Source organism: Somniosus microcephalus, chromosome 4 (assembly GCF_052327205.1).
Source record: "Somniosus microcephalus isolate GS21.2 chromosome 4, FLI_Smic_1.0, whole genome shotgun sequence".
NCBI lineage: Eukaryota > Metazoa > Chordata > Chondrichthyes > Squaliformes > Somniosidae > Somniosus > Somniosus microcephalus.
The window spans coordinates 256431878-256459107 of NC_140990.1; the positions used below are offsets into that span (position 1 = coordinate 256431878).

General features: G+C 49.2%; 1 protein-coding gene across 7 annotated transcripts in view; it reads right to left on the reverse strand.

Annotated features, from left to right (window-relative positions):
* kalrna (kalirin RhoGEF kinase a) overlaps positions 1–27230 on the reverse strand; it is a 1017450-nt gene that overhangs the window by 423929 nt on the left and 566291 nt on the right. For 5 of the 7 annotated variants that reach the window (XM_085986275.1, XM_085986274.1, XM_085986272.1 and 2 more), the window contains exons 15-18: positions 25387–25553; positions 20684–20803; positions 9062–9280; positions 8213–8362 (exon numbers count right to left, since the gene is read on the reverse strand). In XM_085986275.1, the coding sequence (XP_085842401.1) occupies positions 8213–8362; positions 9062–9280; positions 20684–20803; positions 25387–25553 (656 nt within the window). The remainder of the gene's footprint in view (positions 1–8212; positions 8363–9061; positions 9281–20683; positions 20804–25386; positions 25554–27230) is intronic. The other 2 variants (XM_085986273.1, XM_085986280.1) reach the window with 1 other exon arrangement.

Sequence of the window (27230 nt, forward strand, 5' to 3'; positions counted from 1 at the left end):
AGCGTCTCACCGGGTGTGGGATTTATAACCCCACAGCTAAGGTAGCGAAGGCCATTAAACTCCCCAGCACCCTGAGCTGTCAGCAGTGGCGTATGTGGTTACCCACCCCGACGAATTTCCCACCCGCTATACCATCTGCTCGGATTCCATGTTCACCTGTAATTCATACATGGAGTACTTGGCCATTTGGGCTGGGCGCGGTTTCAAGTCCGCAGATGGGAAGCCCCTAGCGACAGCACCGTTGCTAGGGAGAATTTAAAAAGTCGTGGGCACCCGGGGAGATTACCACATACAGAAGGTTAAATCCATTCAAAGACAGAGGCCAAATGGGAGGGCAACCAAAAGGCAGATGAGCTGGCCAAACAGGGGGCCAGGGAAGGAGTATCCTGGGATCCGTACAGAGCAGGTCCGGTAGCAGCAATCCGGGACAAGGGAGGCACACAGCGGGTAGCTTTGGCCCCGGACTTAACACAAGTCCAAGCGCAGGATTCCGTACTTAAGGCCTTGTAAAAAGGGAGAACGGCGAACCGGTAGAGGGTCCGTTTGGGGCAGCGGACATCACGGTTAAGGAGGGGATGCTTTTCAAAGGGGATCGTTGGATAGTTCCAGCACAGCACCAGGAGGAGTTCCTCCAGTTGGCCCACGGGGGCCTGGGGGAGGGACACCCAGGGCCGGAAACTACCTGGCAAAGGGTAGAGGAGGCAGGGTGGTGGCCCCACCTCAGGGATTAAGTCAAAGAATTTTGTGCGCACTGTTTGGTGTGTGCGGCTAACAATCCCAATCCCCAGCGCAGAAAAGCCCCCATAGGACACACCAGAAGGGTAGCGGGACCGTGGCGGTCCCTGCAGGTCGATTTCATCGGACCACTACCCACCACTAAAGCAGGTAGCAAGCACTGCTTAGTCCTGGTGGACGTATTCTCGAAGTGGGTGGAGGCCTTCCCATGCCGAGCAGCCACGGCACTAGTGACAGCTCGGATCCTGGTGAGGGAAGTATTCTCCCGAATGGGACTGCCACAGGTCGTGGAGTCCGACCAAGGGAGCCATTTCACGGGGCAGGTGATGCAGGCCACCTTAAAACTCTTGGGAATACAAGGGAAGTGGCATGTGGCTTACAACCCCCAGTCATCGGGGATTGTGGAGCGCATGAACCGGACACTGAAAGAAAGACTGAGGAAGGAGATAAGCCCGTTCCTGCAGAGATGGGACGAGGTCTTGCCTCTAGTCTTAATGGGTGTCCGGGCCAGCCCCTCCAGAAGCACAGAGTACTCCCCACATGAGCTCATGACCGGGAGAATTATGCGCACCCCAACCCACGTGTTGACACCGGTCCTCACAGAAGCTCAGGTCAGGGAGGTAAACTGGGACAGATTTGTCCAGAATCTGTTTGACACTTTAAAACAGATTCACTGGCAGGCAGCCAGTAACCCGGGGAGCCAGCACCAAAAAAATTGGTTGTTGCTAGAGCCCCAGAGAACCCACGAGTGGAAGGTGGGAGACCAGGTAATGGTCAGGAACTATGCCCGCGTAGGGGCGTTTGAGCCGCTGTACATGGGGCCTTATAACATCCTAGATAAGGCGAGCCCCATGGTATATGCGGTGAGACTCCCGAAACGCACAAAATGGTATCACATCAACCAGTGCAAGTTGTTTAACCCCGAGGAAGGGAAAACAAAGGCAAGGAGAAACCAGGGCACGATAATGAGCCTGGTGGATGCGGGTCTTCCTCCTATGGTGTGGGACGAAGATTATGACCCGGAGGATGGGGCGGTAAGGAGAAGCAGTCGGGTCCCACGGCCTAGGGTGCCGTGGACGCCTCCGTACTCGCCGACCATGAGCCACAAGAGGCCCCGGCTGGAGAGGTTTTAACCGAGGGCACTCGATAATGCGGAACGAACTGTACATATATAAATAACGAAAGCCAGACCTGTGGAGGAAAAACCTCGCACAGAGCGGTGTTGCTTTTGTCTGTTTGTCTTAATATAGAAATCAGAAGAAACCAGAGAAGTAAGATGGAGACAACCCTAAGACTGAGCGTGCTCATAATTCTGGTCGGAACAGGACACATGGAGAGAGGAGACACCGAGGTGTCCTTCCTCTACGGCTGCACAGGAGGAAGCGGACCCACCGTGACACAGGGGGGTAGGACAGGGGACATGGACGGGATGGCTGCTTACTTTCACGAGGGAAGGTGGCCGGGGTGGTTGGGGTCGAATTTGACTAGATGCTCCAACCACACCAGTTTCACATTTGGGGAAGCATCCATACCGTGTCCCAAGCTGCAGATCACAGCCACACGGGTTAGGGCGACCAAGGGAAAGCGCGTTTGTTTAAAATATGAGGGACACATTCCCTTGGGACGGTGGTGGTGGTTGAGAAAGTTGGACCAGGCCAAGGGTAACAGATTCGCGGACTGGGAGACGACACGTACCGACAGATTACGGAGACGAATGGGAGAGTGGAAGTGTGCTGGAACAAGTGGTGGAAGGAGGAGCAGGGCATTTACGTGTGTGTGGGGGTCGGAACGGATCTGCCCGACGGGTGTGTCGATTTGCCTTTTCGCGGCAATGGCAGGACTCTGGGGCCGGGATTGGAGTTTGGACTCTTGCGTGATCCCAGACGCTCCCAACACAGTAAATGCCACAGAACTCATTGCACAGGAGAGGAAGCCCCTGCCCACAGGTACAGGGAACAGAGATTAGGCGCAGGATTTTATCAATGGAGGCGTGTAGGAGGCGGGACTACAACTTTTGGGGTTGTAGTCCCGCCTCCATCGAGTTGTGGCCAACCCACTCGATTTTCACTTGATTGACCTTGTTGAGCCCGCCAGTGTTCAGCACAGGAATGTCTCTGATAAACAGTTTGGACGACGCACAGCTGCAGATGCAGGTCAACACTCTAAGGGATCTGCTGCAAAAGATACTGGGGGAGGGTAATGAGCTAGAGGGGTCGAAGTTACGGGAGGACCAGGCTATGACCATACATTTAAAGGAGGTCATAGCCGAGCTGGAGGCGCACGCTCAGACGATCAATAGTCTGATCAGGGAGGATCGGAATGCGCGGCACAGGCAGCTAGAAATGATGCGTGTGTGTTATACAGTGCGTGGTTGCTGAATGAAGAGCGCAGTAATTTGGAGAACCTGCAGCAAGGTCGCGTCCCTTCCTGGGTTAGCAACCGGCACCTCACCGCGCTGAGCCCGTATGATAATCTGATGAGCCCGTGTCAACTCCAGCTGGCCACAGAGGCCTACCCGGTTCCAGTTGATTGTGGCCAATCCAACCACACAGTAATGGGGACTGCACTCCGGATGCCGGTAATGGGCAGGTCACAGCGGCCAGCACTGGTATACCGGGTAGAAAACATTGGCGTCCTGAGGAACGGGGTGCACGTGTGGCATAATGGGGCCCCGCCGTTCGTAATAAAGTGGGAGCACGCCATGACCGGCACTGACCTCAAGGGGTGCCAGAGCAGGGGCGCGCACGTGGTGTTGTGTTGTGTCCCCAGCACCTGAATGCATTAGATTGACCAGTGTGTGGGTTTGATTTGCAAAGTGTAGAGCCCATCAAATGCACCATGGAGGTGATGGCTCAGGGCCACGTTACATCCCAGATAGCATACGCAAGCAACGGGACGTTGTGTGGACCAGTATCGGGTACACCACGACACTCCCGATCCCTGGTGGCCCAGCTGGGCGCCGGGACGCGCTGCGCCAGGCCCCTCCCCTTTAATAAGGGGAGGAAGGCCTGCAGTACCGCGACACGTAGTGCCACGATATTGGCTCGCAGCACCCCAGGAGGGACACGGGGCGCTTCCAGTAGCGCCCCTCCTCCCTCTGAGGGCGCTACCTGGAAAAATCGGCCGTGGGGGCGCTAACATTTTCGGGGTGCTAAAGTTAAATGGTGCTAGATTGGGAAATGCTGATACAAAGGAACCTGGGTGTCCTTGTACACCAATCACTGAAAGCAAACATGCAGGTGCAGCAAGGTAGCTACCCAATTTTTACCCCTTAAAGTTTTAATTACGTTTCAGACACCTCCCTCCCGCTGGTTATCATCTCTGGCCATCTATCTTTCTTCCTCCCAGCCCCCTTTCCAGGCTATAGCTATCACTTGGTCTCACAGCCTTGATGCTGACCTGCCATTCCTCGGACAGCCGCTGTCACTCCCGACTATTATTGGCTCCAGGCCCTTGACTTCTCCCAGGCCTTCCCCATGGGCCCAGCCTGCCTGCTTAGTTCCACCAAGGCCTGCTGAAAGCGAGGTGCTCAAAGGGCTGATATAGGGGATTGGGGGTAATATACTGGCATGGATTGAAAATTGGTTAACAGATAGGAAACAGAGAGTAGGAATAAATGGGGCTTTTTCAGGGTGGCAGGTAGTGACTGGTGGGGTACCGCAGGGATCAGTGCTTGGGCCCCAGCTATTCACAATGCCCTAGAAATTTGGTGGGCTGCGCCACCAGTTAGCGCCTAAAGAGGGCACTCAGTGGCTTTAGCGCCACTGGCCACACCTCCCGCGAAATTTAGCAGGGCACTAATGGCGGCGTTAGCCTGTAGCACTGCGCCGCCACCGATGACATCATCGGTGTGCGCAGCGCCCCGCTACCACCCCGAATGCGATATTGGGTCGCGCCCCCCCTGTAACGCCGGTCGCAAATCGCGACCGGTTCAGGGGGGCCTACCTGTGGCGATAGTGGCGCAAATTAAAGGGGAGGTGCGGGGTGGCCATTTTTTTCGGTGGCCGCCTGCCAGCACCTCCTCGCGCCGCCCTCCCCGGCCTCCTGATCACCCCCCCCAGGCAGTGCCGGCTGTGTCCCGAGAGCCCGGCACTTCTCCTCGGTACCGGGCTCTTTTGCCGGCACTCGCGATCGGTGATCGCGCTGGTGCAGGCCCCTCCCCTTTAAGAAGGGGAGGAAGGCCTGCAGTACCGCAGCGCGCCGTGCCGCAGCATGTGGCGCTGCGGCACGTTGCGCTGCGATATTCAGTTTCAGCGCCCCAAGAGGGACGCAGGGTGCCTCGAGCAGTGCCGCACGTCCCTCTTGGGGCGCTCAAACTGAATATCAGGCTGGCGCTCCCGGCTCCTTCCGGGGCGGGACTTCCGGCGCCCAGGCGAGCTTGGCGCCCCAAACGCGGCGCCACCGAATTTTTAGCCCAAGATATATCAATGATTTGGATGAGGGAACCAAATGTAATATTTCCAAGTTTGCTGACGACACGAAACTAGATTGTGAGGAGGATGCAAAGAGGCTTCAAGGCGATTTAGACAAGTTGAGTGAATGGGCAAATACATGGCAGATGCAGTATAACGTGGATAAATGTGAAGTTATCCACTTTGGTAGGAAAAACAGAAAGGTAGAGTATTATTTAAATGGTGCTAGATTGGGAAATGCAGATGTACAAAGGGATGTGGGTGTCCTTGTACACCAGTCACTGAAAGCAAACATGCAGGTGCAACAAGCAGTTAGGAAGGCAAATGGTAAGTTGGCCTTCATTGCAAGAGGATTTGAGTACAGGAGCAAGGATGTCTTACTACAGTTGTACAGGGCCTTGGTGAGACCACACCTGGAGTAGTGTGTGCAGTTTTGGCCTCCTTACCTAAGAAAGGATATACTTGCCATAGAGGGAGTGCAGCGAAGGTTCACCAGACTGATTTCTGGGATGGCAGGACTGTCGTATGAGGAGAGATTGGGTCGACTAGGCCTGTATTCACTAGAGTTTAGAAGAATGAGAGGGCATCTCATTGAAACATATAAAATTCTGACAGGGCTAGACAGACTGGATGCAGGGAGGATGTTTCCCCTGGCTGGGGGGTCTAGAACGAGGGGTCACAGTCTCAGGATATGGGGTAGGACATTTAGGACTGAGATGAGAAATTTCTTCACTCAGAGGGTGGTGAACCTGTGGAATTCTCTACCACAGAAGGTTGTGGAGGCCAAGTCACTGAATATATTTAAGAAGGAGATAGATAGATTTCTAGACACAAAAGGCATCAAGGCGTATGGGGAGAGAGCGGGAATATGGTATTGAGATAGAGGATCAGCCATGATCATATTGAATGGCGGAGCAGGCTCGAAGGGCCGAATGGCCGACTCCTGCTCCTATTTTTCTATGTTTCTATACCTCAATTCCCATTGAAATCACATCTCTCCTTAAGAAAGAAAAACACATGGAATGAGCCAAAGAGAGTACAAAACATGAAAGAGGTAGATTTTACAAATTTGCAGACCCAGTGTGTGAAACTCCAAATCACCAGTGCAAATTCATAAAACCTCTCCTAAAGTGTGTGGGAAGCAGAGTGACAAGAAATAGTGAGAGCCATACAGAGAGATGGCAAAATATACAGAAGGGATGAGATGCAGGATGTGTAGAAGGAGGAGAGACAGACTTAAGAAGAGAGCAATAGATAAGCAGAAAGATGGAGACAGCAACAAGAGAATGTATGTGAGAGCCAGAGAGAGCGATATAGGGAGAAAAAGAGTGTAAGGCAACAGAAAGAGGGAGAGGGATTAGAAAGCAGCAAAGGAGTTACCAGAGAGGCACAAATGTTCTCTGTATTTCTGTCCATGAGTAACCAGAAGAGATTTACTAGTACAAATGGAAAATAAATGAAGATAATAATTAAACAATTAATAGCTGTTTATTTGACAGCTATTCAACTGGAAACATTTAAAGACAACAACAGCTGAGTGTAATTAACTGTATTGTTGCATTGCAGGTTCATCAACATTAAGGGGTAATTTTCCGAGTATGCACTGGCAGCAGGGAACCTCGTCTGCCACCAGTGCCTCTCCATCCCAAACCAATGGACTTAAAAGTGCTTTTGAACAATCACGTTATTCAGCCATAAGGTAAATAAGGATCTAAACTGAAGAGAATGTTTTATTAATGAGCAGTATCATCAAAATAAATTAAATATCATTAAACATTATGAAAGGGTTTGACGTAGTGAAGATGTTTCCAATTATGGGGAGAACAAAACTAGAGGTCATAAATATACGATAGTCACTAATAAATCCAATATGGAATTCAGGAGAAACTTCTTTACCCAGAGAGTGGTTAGAATGTGGAATTCATTAGGCAGGGAGTAGTTGAGGCGACGAGCATAGATGCTTTTAAGGGGAAGCTAGATAAACACATGAGGGAGAAAGCAATAGAAGGTTATGTTGATAGGGTTAGATGAAGATGGGTGAGAGAAGGCTCGTGTGGAGCTTAATAACCAGCATGCACCAGTTCTGCCAAAAGGTCATCGACCTGAAACGTTAACTCTGTTTCTCTCTCCACAGATGCTGCCTGATCTGCTGAGTATTTCCAGCATTTTCTGTTTTTATTCCAGTTGGGCCGAATGGCCTGTTTCTGTGCTAGACATTCTACGTAATATGTAACTCTATGTAAATTAAAGCATCTATCAAAAAGCAAATCTGGCAGTAACTGACAATCTCATTCAGAGAGGCTACAGATTAGTGTGGGAAATGGTAAAATTGTCACAATGTTGCAGTAGGTGTTAGTGCTCTGAGGTTGGGGCTGAGGTACATTGTTGGGGCAAAGTAGAGGGATTTATTTGAATTGAACCCTCCCGAAGAAAATTCAGTGGTCGTGCCCCTTTAATAGAGAAAATGTAACAGTTACTGAATACTTCACGCACTGTTTAGTCCACTTCTGATGAGGACTTTAGACAGAATTTACTGCTCTGTTTTTATGTTATTTTTACTGTGGGCACGAGAGTGCACACAATAGGCCCTGAAATTCCTGAAGCCAGAGAGGGTGGAAAGCCTGAATTCTGCTGGGGAAGGAGAGACCCCAGAGAAGGTATGTGATAGCCAGAGAGAGTGATATAGAGGAATTTCAGGCCGAACCCAGTTACGCTGAGATTCTGCTGAGAGCTGGCATGAGATCCAGTGAGGCCACAGGAAAGGTCCCACAAGCCCCAAGGGGTTCATCTTTTAAATGCCTGAATATTGCTCCCTTCGGAATAAAAATTATATTAAGAGGAAGCATTTCTTCAGCCAAGAAAGGCCGGGGGACCCCTGTTGAAATGGCTCGGTGCCAGCAAATTTGGGGTGGCATGTCTGATGCACCCCCCACCAGTCCAGGTTTGGGATAGAGGCTCTGGCATGGAGCTAAGGCGTACAGGGGTTTAGGTCCAGTGCACTTGCGCTGGCAGAGCATACCCACTAGGTTTTACTTTTTTAAGCGGAAACAGAAAAAAAAAACTACCTTAAGAAAGGCTTCTTTCTGCTCCAGATGTTTGCTTATCAGTGGTGTGACGTGGTCAGTCTCAGCATTTGGCCCCAATTTATCTTGGCCTCTACACCAGTCCTCATCCCTCCTGTACTCCTGTTCCAGACTCTCAAGGACACTGCATACCTAATAACAGGGAACAAGCATTAGAATTGACAGTTCAACACACACAGCTTCTAAGACTGAACAATTATACTGCCAGCTCACCATGGATGCGCTTGTGGTGCCAGCTTTCGCTCAATAGCAGCATTCTCGCCTCTAAGTCATAAGATCAAGGGTTCTAAGTCCCATTCCAGGACTTGAGCACATAATCTAGGCTGGCACTTCAGTGCCATGCTGAGGGAGAGCTGCACCATCAGATGGGCTGTTTCTCAGATGAGATGTTTGCCCTCTCAGGTGGATGTAAAAGATCTGATGGCACTATTCGAAGAACAGAAGAGATCTCCTACTGTCCTGGCTAACATTTATCTCAGTCGGGACCTGGGTGGGCAGATCGTGAGACAGAGCATTAAGCTGGCAAAAACATCTTCTGCCCCATTTTGCTGCCAAAAAAAGCTGCTTGTCGCCCGATTATACTCTGAAATGACACCAATAAAGCATGGAATTTATAAACCAGTGTTTTTCTGTGAAATTATGACTTAATTGAATTGGTGAACACAAAGGTACAGGGTACACGCAAATGAAAACTAATTGTAACGTAGCATTTGACAATAAATTGGTGAAAAAAATGAAGGTTTTTGCTGAACTATTTCAGGATTACAGCTTCAACACCTTAAATATCAACACATAATGGCTAAATAATGAATGCATGCTTGAACTTTCTACCTGTTCAGATGTCTTATAGAAGGCCACAGATGCATTGACCAGTTTGAGTCTGTCCTCCATCTTCAGCATCAGCTGTTGCCAGTGAAGGGCTACTTTCTCAGCACACTCCCTGATGGCATCTGAGTCGTAGTGGCCAGCCTGCAGCATGGTCTCAGCTTTCTGCTGCACTTGAAGGGCACTTTGGTGGGTTTTCTGCAAAGAAGTGGCATGAAAGAGGGACTATGTGTAGGGAGGAAAGAGGTTTGCGTAGAAGTGCCAGATAGATGGTAAAAGGGATTAGGCGTGAGTAATGAGATGTGGGAAAGTTAAACATTTTTAAAGACTTACAATGAATCATTAATTCCAATAACCAACAACAGTAGAGAGGGACAACAATATTTTAAGTGACATAATAAAATTGCATTCTGGACATATTTTGGTCTCAATACTTAGGGCTTGATTGCTTGATTTTACCCCAATGTGTGCAAAAATATCACTAAGTTCAAAGCTGGGGACAGCAGCAGCCCACATGTGAATCCATGATAAATATTGTTATTTTTCACCTGTACGTTATTTAGGGAAAAATAATAGATGAATGTCCCGACTGTACATCCATGTGCATTGTGGCCAGTTTTATTGTTACATGTAACAGAAATGGATGAAGTGATGACAAGGAAAGGCAACATTTCTCTCATTTCCAGTGCTTTCAAAAGTCAAAATAGAACAACAAAAAAGATAATGGCCTAGAAATTCAGTTGCGTTCGCCAGCCGTTAATGCCATAAGAGGGGTAGATTTCCAGCGCTAGGCACTTAGCGCCCGGGCGCAGGCCGATCTGCGCCTACGCCCAACTTCAGTTGACATTTAGCGCCGGTGCAAAGTGTTTGCGCCCGCTCAGCTGCGCGCGCAGCTTATGACGTCATTTTGTCGTGCAACGCTGTTTGTGCGCCCCAAACCGGAAATTCAGTGGCGCCCGCCCAATGTGGGCGTGGCGCTGTTAAGAACTGTGAAGTGGAACGCAGCAGAGGCCCTGCGGGCCTCGGGGAGCGCTAATTAAAGGGCACTTACACTGAACTATAAAGGCCAGCCATTTTGCTGCAATGACTTCAGTGCTTTGGATTTCTGGACAGAGACCAAGGAACAGACCTTCCTGATTTGGGACAACATAGGAGAGGTATTTTTGGCTTCTGGCCAGAGCTTGGAAATTTGACTCTTGTGATTTCACTGTTTGCAAGTTTATTATGGGGGCTGCATGGGGTTCCAACCCTCAGTTCCAGCATTATGTGCGAAGGGCTCGCAGACGCTGTGTGAGAGGGCCAGCCATGCCTAGACGCAGAGGGGCCATCAGGCGTCGGCAACGTAGGCCTTACCCACTCAGGGAATACCGGCAGCAGGTGTCCTATCTCACCATGACTGCCGCGCATTGTGTTAAGAGTCTGCGCTTCAGAAGGGAGGTGGTTGCAGAGATCTGCCAGCTGCTTCACAGAGATCTGCGTCCACAGCTGATGTGCAGGACCTCTCTGTCGGTGGAAGTGAAGGTCACGGTGGCTCTGAACTTTTATGCAAGCGGCTCCTTCCAAGCCGCTGCTGGGGACATAGCGAACATCTCCCAGTTCGCCGTGCATCGCTGCATCCGGCAGGTCACCGATGCCCTTTTCGCAAGGAGACACCAATTCATCTCCTTCCCCATGACCCTAGAGAGGCAGGAGCAGCGTGCAGTCGGATTTGTCAGGATCGCCGACTTCCCCATGGTGCAGGGCGCCATTGACTGCACGCATGTGGCTATGCGGGCACCTATCGACAATGCCGAGGATTACCGCAACCGGAAGGGCTACCATTCCCTCAATGTACAGCTGGTGTGTGACCACAGGCAGCGCATCCTAGCTGTCAATGCCCGCTTTCCAGGAAGCAGCCACGATGCATTTATCCTGCGCCAGACTACTGTGGCTGACATGTTCGAGGCACAGCCTCCACCAAGGGGATGGCTTATTGGGGACAAGGGCTACCCTTTGTGTACATGGCTCATGACCCCGCTCCGCGCGCCCAGGACCCCTGCGGAGGAGGCATACAACGAAAGCCATCAAGCCACAAGGAACATCATAGAGCAAACGATTGGCATCCTCAAGCAACGGTTCCGCTGCCTGGATCATTCTGGCGGATCTCTACAGTATTCGCCGGATAGAGTCTCCCAGTTCGTCGTCGTTTGCTGCATGCTGCACAACCTGGCTATCCGCAGGACTCAGGCACTGCCACCTCACGTTGGACCACCACCTCAGGAGGACGAGCAGGAGGACCATGAGGAGGAGGAGGAGGAGGAGGAGTACCAGCCCAGGAGGGAGCCACAAGGTCCAAGGGCCGTCCGCCGGCGGCTTATTGAACGGCACTTCTAGGCCCCCTGTCAGGGAATGGCTTGTGGCAATGAACGCACCTGAATGCAGCCGCTCCGCAAGCCCTCAGCCGGTTAACGCAACAACCACTTGAAACATGACACCTGGACAAGCTGAATAAATAAAAAGCTTTATTTAACAAACTCAGGGCCCTTCCCACATGAAACAGAGAAACAGACAAGACCCCCAAAAAACAGTCAAAAACATATCTCACTCCCACAACCTGGGGAGGAACAACAAAACTTGTCAATAACATTTGCCTTCATCCTCGGCCTTCCCAAAATAAGCCCCCCCGCCTCCAGAACACAACCACCCCCATATAAAAAAACATTTGCCTTCATCTTCGGCCTTCCCAAAATAAGCCCCCGCCCCGAGAACACAAACACCCCCATATAAAAAAAACAGTTGGCAACACACTCTACTTGGTGTGCCGAGAGGGCGAGTCCTTGTGCAGGCTTCTCCGGCCCCTGCCCGACCTGTTGCTCCGCCTCAACCTGGGCCCTGTGGGTGTGGCAAGGCTGGGGGAAGGCTCCTGAGGGGCACACTGTGTGACGGCAGATGCCCTTGGGGGTCGGCCTAGACGAGGTCCGGCCCTGGAGGGGCCGGCTGCTGACTGCTGCAGCTGTGGCTGGGCAGCATCAGTCTCTGCATCAGCTCGTCGCACCTTGGCTGGGGGAGTGGCAGTGGCGGCTGCAGCAATGGGGGCAAGCTGGCTGATGCCAGGTGCTCGCTGGTCGCCAGAGACACTGGCACTCAGCCGGGCTGGCACTGCAGCAAGCGCAGCAATCTGGTGGAGGCCAGACCGCTGTGCTGCAGCAGGGCGGCGGGTGCCCTGGCGATGCTTCCGTGACACCGCGAGTGTGGCAGAAGTGAGTGCCCGAACTGCCCTGGTCTGTGCCCGCATCAGATCAGCCAGTGTCTGCAAGGCACCACTCATGAACTCGCGACTCGCGTCCTGTGCTGCCGCGAGTTGGTCGACACCCCTGGCCTGTGCTGCCGCGAGTTGGTCGACACCCCTGGCCTGTGAGTCCCCGAAAGCGGCCACACTATGAGCCACGGACTCAATGGCCTGAGGCATCTGTCCCACAACCCCCATGAACTCGTTGTGGCGCCGCTCCAAGGCCGCGGACATTTCATCAAGGAGGCGCACCTCCTGGGCGAGGACCGTCTCCGGACTGGAGGGCGGACTCTCCCTCTGGGGAGAAGGCCGCCGAGCTGCCCGACCCTTCCCGCATGCCTGGACGCCACTGGGCCCAGCAACTGCCCTCCCCTGCAACACTTCCCCCCTCTGGGGAGAAGGCAGCCGTGCTGCCCGACCCTTCCCGCGTGCCTGGACGCCACTGGGCCCAGCAACTGCCCTCCCCTGCAACACTTCCCCCCTCTGGGGAGAAGGCAGCCGTGCTGCCCGGCCCTTCCCGCGTGCCTGGACGCCACTGGGCCCAGGAGCTACACCCCCCTGCAACACTTCCCCCTGGCTCTCCTCCAGGCAAGACGTCTCCCCTCCATTGCCATCCCCTGGCGCGGATGAGGGTTCCCCCGATGTGCCGCCTTCCTCTTGGTCCTCGTCGTCCTCCTCTTCCGAGGGACTGGCACTCTCAGCTTCATGGACCTCCTCCTCACCAGCTGAAAGCAGGAAGGCACAAGAGTAGCTTTAGAGTGAGGACAGGGCGTCAGCGAGGGAGGCATGAGTGGTGGCATTATGCGCATTGGTCGGACAGTGGCAAAGGATGTAGATCTGAAGCACAAGGGGAACGAGAGAGGTCCAAACGGTCATGTCCTTACCATTGGGGCCCAGCACAGGGTCCGCATCACCAATAGCAACGGGGCCAACCACCCGGCCACGCATGAGTCGAGCCACGCGCTCCTCCAGCTCACTGAGCTCCTGGAACTGGGCACGGCCTCCCCCGGTGACATTCCGGCTCTTCATATTCTGGGCCAGCTTGGCCTGCAAGAGAAAGGACGGCCTCTAAGTACAGTGTGGTGCCCTGTTGTTATGTGCACTGCCTCCCATGGTGGAATAGCTTGGCCAGTGTGGTGCCCTGTTGTTGTGTGCACTGCCTCCCATGGTCGAATAGCTTGGCCAGTGTGTAAAGTGCAGAAAGTGCTATTGATGATCATGCCAGTGCCATAGCTGCGGGAGGAGGGATGGCCATTAGGCCTTTGAGGTCCCTTTGCCCATAATGTGAGGTGCACATGCAAGGATGAGGAGGACACTGGAAAGGCTACTCACCTTGACCAACCGAGTGAGGTCGTTGTACTGCTTGCGGCATTGGTCACCAGTCCTGGGGACATCGCTGGTGGCTGACACCCTGTGGGCGATTTCCCTCCAGGCTCTCCTGAACTGCCTCCTGGGAGCCTTCTTGCCACTGTCCGGGCACAAGATCTCTCTTCTCTTTTCCAAACCCTTAAGCAGCACCCACAAAGCAGGCTCTGAGAAGCGCTGCGCTCGTTCACGGGCCTTCTGCATGGCTTCAGGCGCTATTTGGGTCCACCAGCAGTGTTGAGGCCTAGCTGCAAGGCTCCACTATCCAGGGCGTGGCAGCAGACAAAGTCGACCCTTCCCCCTTTAAGAGCTGGCCGGCGTCAGGGTGTCTGCTGTCAATCAAAACATGACCGCACCTGCGCTGCGCCCGGCCTCGGCGTTATCAGTCCGCACCGCCGGCTTAGCGCCTAAAGATAGGAGTGCAACGCCAGTTTCAGCGCTTGCCCAAACTCCTTGGCCAAATCTACTGAATTTCGGCGAAGTGGCCTACACTTTCCGGCGGGCGCTAACTTTAGCGACCGCCCGACTTTAGCGCCCCAAAAGTGGCGCGACTGAATTTCTAGGCCAATCCCTATTAACTTGCTTGAGTTGAAAAGGGACTGCAGCTGACTTTTTTGCTGTATTTTTTAAAATTTCAGTCTTGTTTTACCTCTGCACAGACCTGCCAACTTGTCTGTGGAGACACAAGTAGCAAATTGCCCTTTGAGATGCCCAGAGCAACTCTCTGTCCTATTTTGTGCTTGCCTATCTCCTGTGATGAGCTCATACACTCAGAAAAGGGTATACAAAGAGCACCCTGGAGCTAGATGTAGTTTTGCTCTGCAAGGGATAGATTGCAGATATCATGATCAAAGAGGGTTTGCCACCAGAACAATGGAGAAAAATCAAGCCCTCCATACCAAAGCCCTTTGTTAAATCAGTTTATTAAAAAATTGTTAGTATAACATAAATCAACTGATTGGCACCTTTATAATGAAGAGAGCAGATTTTGGGCAGTGCTGGAGGCACTGTATTGAGTCAGGAATTGTCACCTTGGATTGGAAAATTGCCAATGTCAGTCCATTATTTAAGAAGGGTGGGAGAGAGAAACTAGGAAAATCTATACCTATTAGTCTAAAATAACAACAGAAAATGCTGGAAAAACTCAGCAGGTCAGGCAACATCCGTGGAGAGAAATTTGAGTTGACGTTTCGGGTTTGACCCTTCTTCAAAACTGGAGAGAAAAGGAACTAGATCGAAGGCAGGGCTGCGATCGGACAAAAGAATAAAAGAACCAAAAGAAGTAAAAGAGATTAGAAGCTAGACGAGATGGTAATAGGCTGGGATTAGGTGTAAAGTGTACTGGCAGGGCAAAAGATAGCTGCCAGGTGTGAGAGAGAAACAAAAGGAAAGGCAGGGGGGAGGAAAGGAGTGGAAAAATATAAGTAAAAATGAAATAGGGGCCGAGGTTATGATCTGAAATTGTTGAACTCGATATTGAGACCGGAAGGCTGCAGAGTGCCTAATCGGAAGATGAGGTGCTGTTCCTCGAGTTTACGTTGAGCTTCCGTGGAACAGTACAAGAGGCCAAGGACGGTGAGGTCCGAGTGGGAATGGAGCGGCGAATTGAAATGACAGGCGACCGGAAGCTCGGGGTCACCCTTACGGACTGAACGGAGGTGTTCCGCAAAGCGGTCACCCAATCTGCGTTTGGTCTCCCCAATGTAGAGGAGACCGCATCGTGAGCAGCGAATACAGTATACTAGATTGCGAGAAGTACAAGTAAATCGCTGTTTCACCTGGAAGGGGTGTTTGGGGCCCTGGACAGCGGGGAGGGGGGAGGTATAGGGGCAGGTGTTACATCTCCTCCGCTTGCACGGGAAGGTTCCAGGCGAAGGGGAAGGGCTGTTTGGGGTGATAGAGGAGTGGACTAGGGTGTCTCGGAGAGAGCGGTCCCTGCGGAATGCTGAAAGGGGAGGGGAGGGGAAGATACGTTTGGTGGTGGGATCACTTTGGAGGTAGCGGAAATGCCGGAGGATGATCCGTTGAATGTGGAGGCTGGTGGGGTGAAAGGTGAGGACAAGGGGAACCCTATCGTGGTTCCGGGAGGGAGGGGCAGGCGTGAGGGCAGAGGTGCGGGAGATAGAACTGACACGGTCGAGGGCAGTGTCAACCACGGTAGAGGGGAATCCTCGGTTGCGGAAAAAGGAAGACATGTCTGAAGCACTGGTGTGGAAGGTGGCATCGTCGGAGCAGATACGGCGGAGGCGGAGAAACTGGGAGAATGGAATAGAGTCCTTACAGGAAGCGGGGTGGGAGGAAGTGTAGTCCAGGTAGCTGTGGGAGTCAGTGGGCTTGTAGTAAATATTGGTCGATAACCTATCCCCAGAGATGGAGACGGAGAAGTCGAGGAAGGGAAGGGAAGAGTCAGAGATGGACCATGTGAAGGTGAGGGAAGGGTGGAAATTGGAGGCAAAGTGAATGAAATTGTCAAGTTTGGGGCGAGAGCAGGAAACGGCACCGATACAGTCATCAATGTATCGGAAAAAGAGGTGAGGGAGGGGACCCGAGTAGGACTGGAACAAAGATTGTTCCACATAGCCCACGAAAAGGCAGGCATAGCTAGGACCCATGCGGGTACCCATGGCAACACCTTTGATTTGGAGGAAATGAGTGGAGTTAAAGGAGAAGTTGTTCAATGTGAGAACAAGTTCAGCCAGGCGGAGGAGGGTCGTGGTGGATGGGGACTGGTCGGGCCTCTGTTCAAGGAAGAAGCGGAGTGCACTCAGGCCATCCGGGTGGGGGATGGAGGTGTAGAGGGATTGTACGTCCATGGTGAAAAGGAAGCGGTTGGGGCCAGGAAACTGGAAACTGTTAAAGTGGCGGAGGGCGTCCGAAGAGTCGCGGATGTAGGTGGGAAGAGACTGGACAAGGGGAGAAAAAATAAAGTCAAGATAGGAAGAGATAAGTTCCGTAGGGCAAGAACAGGCTGAAACGATGGGTCTACCAGGGCAGTCCTGTTTGTGGATCTTGGGAAGGAGGTAGAAGCGGGCTGTGCGGGGTTGGGGAACTATGAGGTTGGTGGCAGCGGGGGGAAGATCTCCAGAGGAGATGAGGTCAGTGACAGTCTTGGAAATGGTGGTTTGATGTTCGGTAGTGGGGTCATGGTCCAGGTGTAGGTAGGAGGAGGTGTCGGAGAGTTGGCGTTCAGCTTCCGCTAGGTAGAGGTCAGTACGCCAAACAACAACAGCACCACCCTTGTCAGCGGGTTTAATGACAATGTCAGGGTTGGATCTAAGAGAATGGAGTGCTGCAAGTTCAGAGGGAGGTAGGTTGGAGTGAGTGAGGGGAGCAGAGAAATGGAGACGGCCGATGTCACGTCGACAGTTAGCGATGACAGTTCTGCTCTTCTCTGCGATGGGATCTCCGTTTGGCTCTTCAACCTTGTTCATCACATAACCTCGGCCCCTATTTCATTTTTACTTATATTTTTCCACTCCTTTCCTCCCCCCCCCCCTTTCCTTTTGTTTCTCTCTCACACCTGGCAGCTATCTTTTGCCCTGCCAGTACACTTTACACCTAATCCCAGCCTATTACCATCTCGTCTAGCTTCTAATCTCTTTTACTTCTTTTGGTTCTTTTATTCTTTTGTCCGATCGCAGCCCTGCCTTCGATCTAGTTCCTTTTCTCTCCAGTTTTGAAGAAGGGTCAAACCCGAAACGTCAACTCAAATTTCTCTCCACGGATGTTGCCTGACCTGCTGAGTTTTTCCAGCATTTTCTGTTGTTATTTCGGATTTCCAACATCTGCAGTATTTTGCTATCCTATTAGTCTAACGTCTGTCGTGGGGAAGTTACTAGACTCAATAGGGGCAGAGTGACTGAGCACTTGGACAAATATGAACTGATCAGAGAGAGTCAGCACAGATGTGTAACTAACCTAGTTTAAATTTTTGAGATAGTCACTAACGTGGTAGATAAGGGTGTTATGGATGTAACAGGGATCTATGGATGTTATTTATATAGACTACTAGAAGGCATTCGACAAGGTACCACACAAGAGGCTGTTAGCGAAAGTGAAAGCACATGGAATTCAGCCCATTCAATTCACTCCACGTGATGTCAAGAAACGGCTGAAGACACTGGATACTGCAAAGGCTATGGGCCCTGACAACATTCCGGCAATAGTACTGAAGACTTGTGCTCCAGAACTAGCTGCGCCCTTAGCCAAGCTGTTCCAGTACAGCTACAACACTGGCATCTACCCGGCAATGTGGAAAAATTGCCCAAGTATGTCCTGTCTACAAAAAGCAGGACAAATCTGACCCGGCCAATTACCGTCCCATCAGTCTACTCTCAATCACCAGCAAAGTGATGGAAGGTGTCGTCGACAGTGCTATCAAGCGGCACTTACTCAGCAATAACCTGCTAACTGATGCCCAGTTTGGGTTCCGCCAGGGCCACTCAGCTCCTGACCTCATTACAGCCTATGGACAAAAGAGCTGAACTCAAGAGGTGAGGTGAGAGTGACTGCCCTTGACATCAAGGCAGCATTTGATCGAGTGTGGCATCAAGGAGCCCTAGCAAAACTGAAGTCAATGGGAATCAAGGGGAAAACTCTCCATTGGTTGGAATCATACCTAGCACAAAGGAAGTTGGCTGTGGTTGTTGGAGGTCATTCATCTCAATCACATGACATCACTGCAGGAGTTCCTCAGGGCAGTATCCTAGGCCCAACCATCTTCAGCTGTTTCATCAATGACCTTCCCTCCATCATAAGGTCAGAAGTGGGGATGTTCGCTGATGATTGCACACTGTTCAGCACCATTTGAGACTCGTCAGATACTGACGCAGTCCGTGTCCATATGCAGCAAGACCTGGACAACATTCAGACTTGGGCTGACAAGTGGCAAGTAACATTTGCACCACACAAGTGCCAGGCAATGACCATCTCCAACAAGCGAAACTCTAACCATCTCCCCTTGACATTCAATGGCATTACCATTGCTGAATCCCCCACTATCAACATCCTGGGGGTTACCATTGATCAGAAACTGAACTGGACCAGCCATATAAATACTGTGGCTACAAGAGCAGGCCAGAGGCTGGGAATTCTGCGGCGAGTGTCTCACCTCCTGACTCCCCAAAGCCTTTCCACCATCTACAAGGCACAAGTCAGGAGTGTGATGGAATACTCTCCACTTGCCTGGATGAGTGCAGCTCCAACAACACTCAAGAAGCTCGACACCATTCAGGATAAAGCAGCCCGCTTGATTGGCACTCCATCCACCTTCAACATTCACTCCCTCCGCCACCAGCGCACTGTGGCTGCAGTGTGTACCATCTACAAGATACACTGCAGCAGCTTGCCAAAGCTCCTTCAACAGCACCTTCCAAACCTGCGACCTCTACCACTTAGAAGGACAAGGGCAGCAGACGCATGGGAACATCACCACCTACAAGTTCCCCTCCAAGCAACACACCATCCTGACTTGGACCTGTATCGCCGTTCCTTCACTGTCGCTGGGCCAAAATCCTGGAACTCCCTTCCTAACAGCATTGTGGGTGTACCTACACCATATGGACTGCAGCGGTTCAAGAAGGCGGCTCACCACCATCTTCTCAAGGGCAATTAGGGATGGGCACTAAATGCAGGCCTAGCCAGCGGCGCCCACATCCCATCAATGAATTAAAAAAAAAAAATTGGAGGCAACCTATTTACATGGGGTGGGAATTGGTTAGGAGGTAGGAGACAGAGAGAAGGGATCTGGGTGTGTACTCCAATTGCCAGGATGTGACTAGTGGTGTTCCCCAGGGATCTGTACTGGTCCTTCAGCTTTTCACTATATTTATCAATGACTTAGATGAGGAAATAGACAGCCATATATCCAAGTTTGTTGATGACATAAAGTTAGGTGGCACAGCAAATAATGCAGATGGGAGCAGAAAGTTGCAAAGGGACATTGCTAGATGAGGTGAGTGGGCAAAACTGTGGCAGATGGAGTTCAAATTGGGGAAGTGTGAGGTAATACACTTTGGACCTAAGGCAGATAGATCAGGGTATTTTCTAAATGGTGAGAAGCTCGGAACTGTGAAGGAACAGAGAGATTTAGGGGTCCAAGTACAAAAATCACTAAAAGTTACTGAACCGATACAAAAAATAATTTCAAAGGCTAATGGAATGTCATCTCAAGGGGGCTGGAATACAAAGGGGTGGAAGTTATGTTACAGCTGCACAGATCTCTGGTTAGACCCCACCTGGAGTACTGTGTTCAGTTCTGGGCACCACACCTCAGGAAGGATATATTGGCCTTGGAGGGGGGTGCAGTGCAGATTCACCAAAATGATACTGGTGATAAAAGGGTTAAAATACTTAATCTACTAGATTCGATATGTACCATACTGTAATACTTCCATCAGCTGCAGTGGAGAAGTGGGTTAGTGCCTTCCGGCTGATTTTGATCACACTCTGTTTGATGCATTAGAACATTTCTTTATAGGTTGGGATATCAGTTTATGTGAGTTAAAAAAACTCAACTTATTTTGAATCTTCTTTGCTACTTAGGCAGGCCATTTCCTCAGAGCTACTCCCACTGCGGCACCATTGCTTGGCTGCAGGTGCAGCACAAAACCCTCTTTAGACACAGAAATAGGGTTTTCACCATCCTTCCAGCAAAGTTACAGCAGTGGAGCAGGAGCAGCTCTGAGGAACTGACCTGCCATTAAGTCACATTACATGCTGCTTTGTTGGTTTTAAGAGGTTTTTTTGATCATTCATATCATATGTCATCGACAACTTAACTGGGTTTTGCTCTCAATCGAACATTTTAAGGCAATCTGAGACTTTATTGTGTTACAATATGAGGCAAGCAGAAAAATGCATGATATGTCAGAAATACATCTGGTGCTGTTTGCTGCTTTCTATAGAACATAGGAAACAAATCCATTGACAGTACAAAACACAAAACCTTCACAACTCAGCTTCAATTTAAAGCCCAATTCAAAAGTAGGTATTACCTCTATGGCCAGCTGAAATTGCTCATGTTCTCGCTGAAGCTGTTCTGCTTCTGATAGGGAGCTAGCATTAACAAGGCTAGCATTGAGCATGGATTCCCCATTTCGTATCCAGCCTAGTACCTGCAGGAGAACGAAATCAAACAGAAGATCAATATAGGGTCATCTTAAAGCATTCTTGCCACAGCCTGTTCCCTGGTTTCCCTTTCAATTGGTTGAAGATAAACAGCTCCTGGGAGCACGAAGATGTGAAATCCAAGTCTTTTACAATCCAGGCTGCACAGTGCATGCACCATGATCAATAATAATCCCTAAGGGGATCAGAGACAGATGCTTCAACCATTCTTTTGTTGAGAAGAAAACAAAAAGGGCAATGTTGTAGGATTGTCAGGATTACTATTTGTTCAGAAATAATATACAGATTCCCAGCACTGTTACTTTATAAATACTGAGTGAGTCAACTCATTCAATGTTAGCTCAAGATCTGTGTCTAAAGAAAAACAACATTGATAGTTCAGCATTTGTCCAGATTGTCAGAGGATTAACGACATAATCCACACATTTGTGAAGGTGGCCCTACTTTTGATTTTACAAATGTCGGGGGAAAACGGAAACATTCCGTTAGCTACTTCTGTACAATTAACAAAAAAAATAATCAATTACTTTTTTTGTGACTGCTATGTTATAATGTGCACGGACATGATTATCAGTTAGAAATTTGGGTGGACTCAAACAAAATGCTGGTGTTTCCATAAGCCCATTATTTAAGACAACATCTATCAGCAGTCGACCCTTAAAGATATAAATGACAGAAGGCAGTAATCCTGAGAAACTTGATTCGACAAGGGAGACCATAGATGAGTGAGTCTTCTTAGAGCATTTAGCAATAGTTAAGTAACCTCAGGCCTTTCAGAATTACTTTCCATTCAACCGTACTCCGCTGCCTCCACCAAAAGGTCACACAGCATTAAGAATCTTCCATATTTAATTTACTTAACAGATACTGGCCAATTACTTCTCTCAAATTCAAAAAATAAGTCATTGATTATTTCAGTACAGACTGATAAAGTCTCCTCCCCCTAACCTGTATTGAGTAAGTCACTATTAACTTACAGTCAGTGTCATTCACAACTTCAAGCTAACAGTCTAACTGAAACATCTGTGGCTATATTTTACTTCGGTTGTTAATGCTAATGAAAAAGTAAATGCAACTAAACTTGTATTTATATAGCGTCTTTAACGTAGTTAAACGTCCCAAGGCGCTTCGCAGGAAAATCAGTTATGGAATTTTCTTCCATGATTAACCTTACTCTCATTTTTGTGCACACTCAAAAACGGCTATAAGGAAGTAAGAAAAAAAGGGGAAAAAAAGCTTGTTATGGACTGGTTAATGAAGTTTGCTAAACAAGACATTAAAAAAAGACTTGGGAGGGAGAAATTCAGTATCGCCCCGTTTGGGGCGCGATTATCGGCCGGGCGCAAAGTTTAGCGCCTGGCACTAATTATCGCCTCCGACTGCAAACTTGGCTTTTATCGCCCCTGGAGGTGATTGGAGCGCTAAATCAGGCATTCACACCTGTCTGAAGGCGCAAAGGCCGAGGAACGAGGCGCTACCTCAGAGCGCTGGCGAAGCTCATGTGATGTCAGTCAGCAATGGAACACAGACACACTGGCGCCGGCCAGTTCTTAAAGGGGAGGGTCAATCTTGCTCTCCATCCACACCCTGCTCATTGCAGCCTTGAATCTAGGCCTGGAGAGACCTGTACATCAAATCTGCTGGAAAGAACAATGGAGAGGCCCAGGGAAAGAACTCAGAGTGCAGCCCCCACAATCTCTTATAAATCGATGCAAGGAAGATCAAATCAAAAAGAACCTGCAAAGTGCTGCTCAGTACCCAAAGCTCCTTCACACAGCTTTGAATATCTCCTGCAGTCCCTCTCTCTCTCACTCAGAATGCGTGGTGAAAATATGTTGCCGACAAAAAAAGGCAGGAAGCGGTCGCCTTTAAATAGCGCTCCCCCAGTCCCTTCCCGAATGCAAAACGCTCCCCTCAACCTGTTGTTGCTAGCGGCAGGTGGTAAGACAGGGGGCACCACTCAATATCTGGTCCGGGGTGTTACCGGGGCATTGCACACTCGACTGACGTCACGATCAGGAGATCGTGGCGGTAGTGTTTAGAGCTGCCGCAAAATGTCTAGTCAATTTTGTGAACGGCGCAAACATCGCCTCGCCCGGGCGCTAGTTGCTTTGCGCCCCATTAGCGCCCCCTTAAGGCGCTAATGGGAGGCGCTAACCAACTGAATTTTTCCCCCTTGTAGTTTTGCTTACTGGGGTAGGTAAAAGAAAATTATGTTTACTCTCATTCACAATTGGAGTAAGCTCTAATTTTACAAAAAGACCAGGCCCACTCAGCTAGTAGTTATCACTGAAAATCTGTGGCAGATTTAGTGGAGAACACACAAATTCATCCTTCATCCAAACATTATATTTTGCTTTACATTTTTCTTGCACTTGTGCACAAGAAATAGCCTCCTGCACATAAGCACTGTATGGACTTGTATGAGTCAGTAGTGCGACTGAATCAAACATAAGTTATGTAGGATCCAAGCTATTATTCCTTGATTTAGCCTCCAAGTCAGAGGGTTCAGGTACATAATCTAGGCTGACATTTCAATGCAGTACCCAGGGAATGCTGCATTGCCACATGTGTTGTCTTTACAATTAATTGTTAAAGCGAGGCCCTGTCTGTTCAAATAGATTTAAAAGATCCCATTGCACTGTTCAAAGAAGGCAATCTCCAGCTGTCCTGGACAACGTCCTTCCCTCAACCAACACCACAAACAGTTTAACTGATCATTCATCTCATTTGCTGTTTGTGGGACGTAGCTGTGCGCGAATTGGCAGCTGCATTTTCCTACATAACAATACTTCAAAAAGTGTCTCACTGGTTGTGAACCAATTTGAGACATCCTCAAGATGCGATACTGTGCTATATAAATGCAAGATCTTTTTCTTTCTTCCTTTAAGCCTTTGGTGCCAAAATATGCAATGGTAATAAATATGGTACAAGTTTCAAGGGTAACACCTTAAACTTCTTCAGCACAATAATGATCCTCAGTGAGCACCCTGTTCAGTGCACTACACCTGGTGCTATGCAACCACAATCATTCATTGCCCTGCCTAGCTGTCCATTTCTGAAAAATATATTTTTAAACCTCAGTTCTCAGGCAATGAGCAGAAGAAAGGGGACAGAGATCCGTTATGCCCCACTGTGCTGTCCTAGGACTTCCTGGATGGGCAGAACTCGGTCTTTGCCTATAATTAGACACAAACCCAGTGTTAATATTACAAGGAGGCAGGATAGGATGTTCCCAGGAGTCCTGCTTGTGGTGGGATTTATATCAGGATCCTCCCCAATGATAGCAGCCAGGATTCCCCTGCTTCCACACTCAGTTCCCGTTGCAAGGCCCTGCCAGGGAGTGGTCCTGCACCAGAATAGTGACTAGGCCTTGTTAATAGTCTGTGCCAGGAGATTTGGGCATTCGGTTCCTTTGATAGTAGCTGTGTCAGTCTGGCTAATTGGGGGTGAGAGGGAGAGGGATATTAGCCCTTTTGTACCATTTGCTTATGACTTCACTGCGATGGAAATTATGCATTACTCTTCTTGCTCAAGCAGAACAATGGTGTGTCGAACACTATCTTGAAAATAGTGCCCTTTTGAATAAAAAAAGCTCCATGAATCGATGAGTGACAACAAATATAGAAGCCATCAATTCCAGTTTGAGGCACTACTTTTACAACTCAAGAACCAGACTTATCAACAACAAAATGTTCCAACGTTCCTTCAAATTAAGATTCACAGTGAATGATGGTCAAATGTGAAGGCTGCTCCAGCAAATTTATTGCCAGCTGCGAGATTTACTACACAGCCATCTACTGTATTATGGATATTTCTGCGAGATTTACTACACAGCCATCTACTGTATTATCGATATTTTATTTCCACCATTTCTGTTAGTGGCTGGAAAGTGGGAAATGGAAGATGTGCTAGGAGAGACATTAATTGTTATTATACAGCATGCAACTGAAAGTAAGCGACCAATCTGGAGGCAGTGTACTGGCACAGACGCAGTACTGTGGAACAGAAGGGCATGGGGATGTGCATTCCCAATCAGGACTAGGATATCGATGTTGGTGTTACCAAACAGAAGATAGATGCCTGCTTACTAGCAGGATGTATAAATCTATATCAAAACAGAAAATGCTGGAAATATACAGCTGGTCAGTCACCACTTATAAAGGGAAAGGAAACTGACATTTTGGGTGTGTGACGCTTCATCAGTATTGAAGGGATACACACCCTAAATGCAATAACCCAACTTTTCTCTTTCCAAATGCTGGCTGACAAGTTGCATATTTCCAGCATTTGCAGTTTTTCTTTTTTCTTATTTTGAATAAATTGATGACTGATTCATCCCAGGCCAGTGTCTCGGCCTCTCAGCAGCTGCTTCAACAGGAAACCGGCAGAGACCAGGGACCTGGATGCTTGCCTGCCATCTTGGTTGAGGAAGGGTGCATGGTTAGGTCGGGGCTTCAATTACAAATAAAAGGACTGTGTGGTGTCCCAGCATGCCCTCGAGCTTAATACGAAAAAGAGAAAGCACTCTAATAATATATTCCACTTTAAGAAATTATTCTTCCCTTACCTGTTTAACCTCTGCTTGCAGGTGACGGAGCTGTAAACATTGTTCCAGACGCTTCTGAGTCTGATCAGCATTCAACTCGAGCTCTTGCTGTTTCTCATGAAGGAACTCCAGCAGCTCCTGCACTTGTGTTCCTAAATCCATATCTTTATCACACGTTAGTTCAATTCCTGATTAAAAGAAACACATTTCATTGCTTATTTACAATACTTCTAACACCTCTCAGCGCCTGAATTATACTCATTATTGTTAAATTAAAAAGAAGCAATTATTAGAACTGAACCCCCCTCCTCCAAGACCTATCATTTAAAGGAGCATTTACTATCCTCATGCGGTCAACAGAAAATAATCCTTCAGAACAGAGAATTACACAAATTAAACTTTCCACTTTCTTAAATAAAACAGCTAATTTCAGTAAGAAAGAGAAAACATGACTGTAAACACAACAAACTAACTACCTGTAATGATATCCAAATGTACTAGCAGCTAAGTTTAGAGCCAGTTAGCCTTTCACTGACAATTACTATTTAATGTAAACATACATCTTTATGACCATTATTAGTCGCAAATGACAAGATGTCTCTGAAATGAAAGCTGACACTTAGGGTTCTGTAGTTGTCGCAGGGATAATAGTTAACTGTTATATTCTAACTCTGTTAAGCGAAAATCCCTTTCTCAAAGGATTCGTGCATGTGGATACTCCAGTTCCATACACAAACTTTGACAGCAGACTCAATGGCAAATATGATATGTGAAGGCCCAACTAATCTCAATGCTGGATGATTCTTTGGAAGCACCCCAATCACAGTATTGTATGTCATGCTATACTGCATAAACAGCCTCCCAGGGCGATCAAGAGCCAGCACCTTGTCACTGGCTGCACCCACCAAGATAACACCGATCATATCTGCAGGCCCTGGCACACCTACCTGGGAACAATGTGGAGAGGTGCTTCCACAGGCTCCAGGTCAGTAGAAAGCCAGATGAGGAGCTGTGCCATCTTCTGCAAGGACACCTGCAGCTTACATGCAACAAAGGGCTGGCACAGCTAGTGACCCGATGGGCCGAATGGCCTCCTTCTGTGCCGTACATTTCTAGGATTCTATGACACACTGCAGGCTCAAATCTGCTTCCACTGCCTTCCAGGCATGCAGTAATGCTGACCTTCATGGATGGTGTCATTAAGTGGTAAACAGGATCACTCGTCTTGCCACCACCCCATTAAACAACACATCCATTTCAGAAATTATCAAACAGGTGTCGGGTGTTGGGCTATTCACCTGCCTGCAATCTCAGTTTTGTGACTGCATTCGGTTGCCTTTCACTTCATTTGTGATTGTCACTTCTTATCAGCTTCAGCCTTGGGAAAGGGTGCCAACAGATTTTACCAAAGGCTGTAAAAAATGTTGGCCTCCTATTTTGTCACTTTGTAATTGTCCACACAGTTTACATTTCTCCTGAATCGCAATTTTTTGATCGCACCATTAGGCTACCTCTCTGTACCAGGAGCTATGAGTGATTATGACTGCCAAAAATCATGTGCAAACAGCATGCTACAATTCATGTGAGATCTGCACTCATTTCTAGTCATTTGTGACAAAACTGCACTTGTACTGGAGAATCTAGGCTGTTGTGTACAGAGGAGTCTTTCCCCATATATGTGGAGGAGCTGATGTGTTACACGTACCCGCGTGGATCCTTGGGGCACACCGAATGTGATCATAAAGGGACTGGAACAAAAGCCATTACTGCCGATGCATTGGGATAGCTAGGAATGGAAACAAGCTAGGGCAATACCACGGAGGTAGACCACAAGGGCAGGCGGTGGTGAATGATGGAATGGTCAC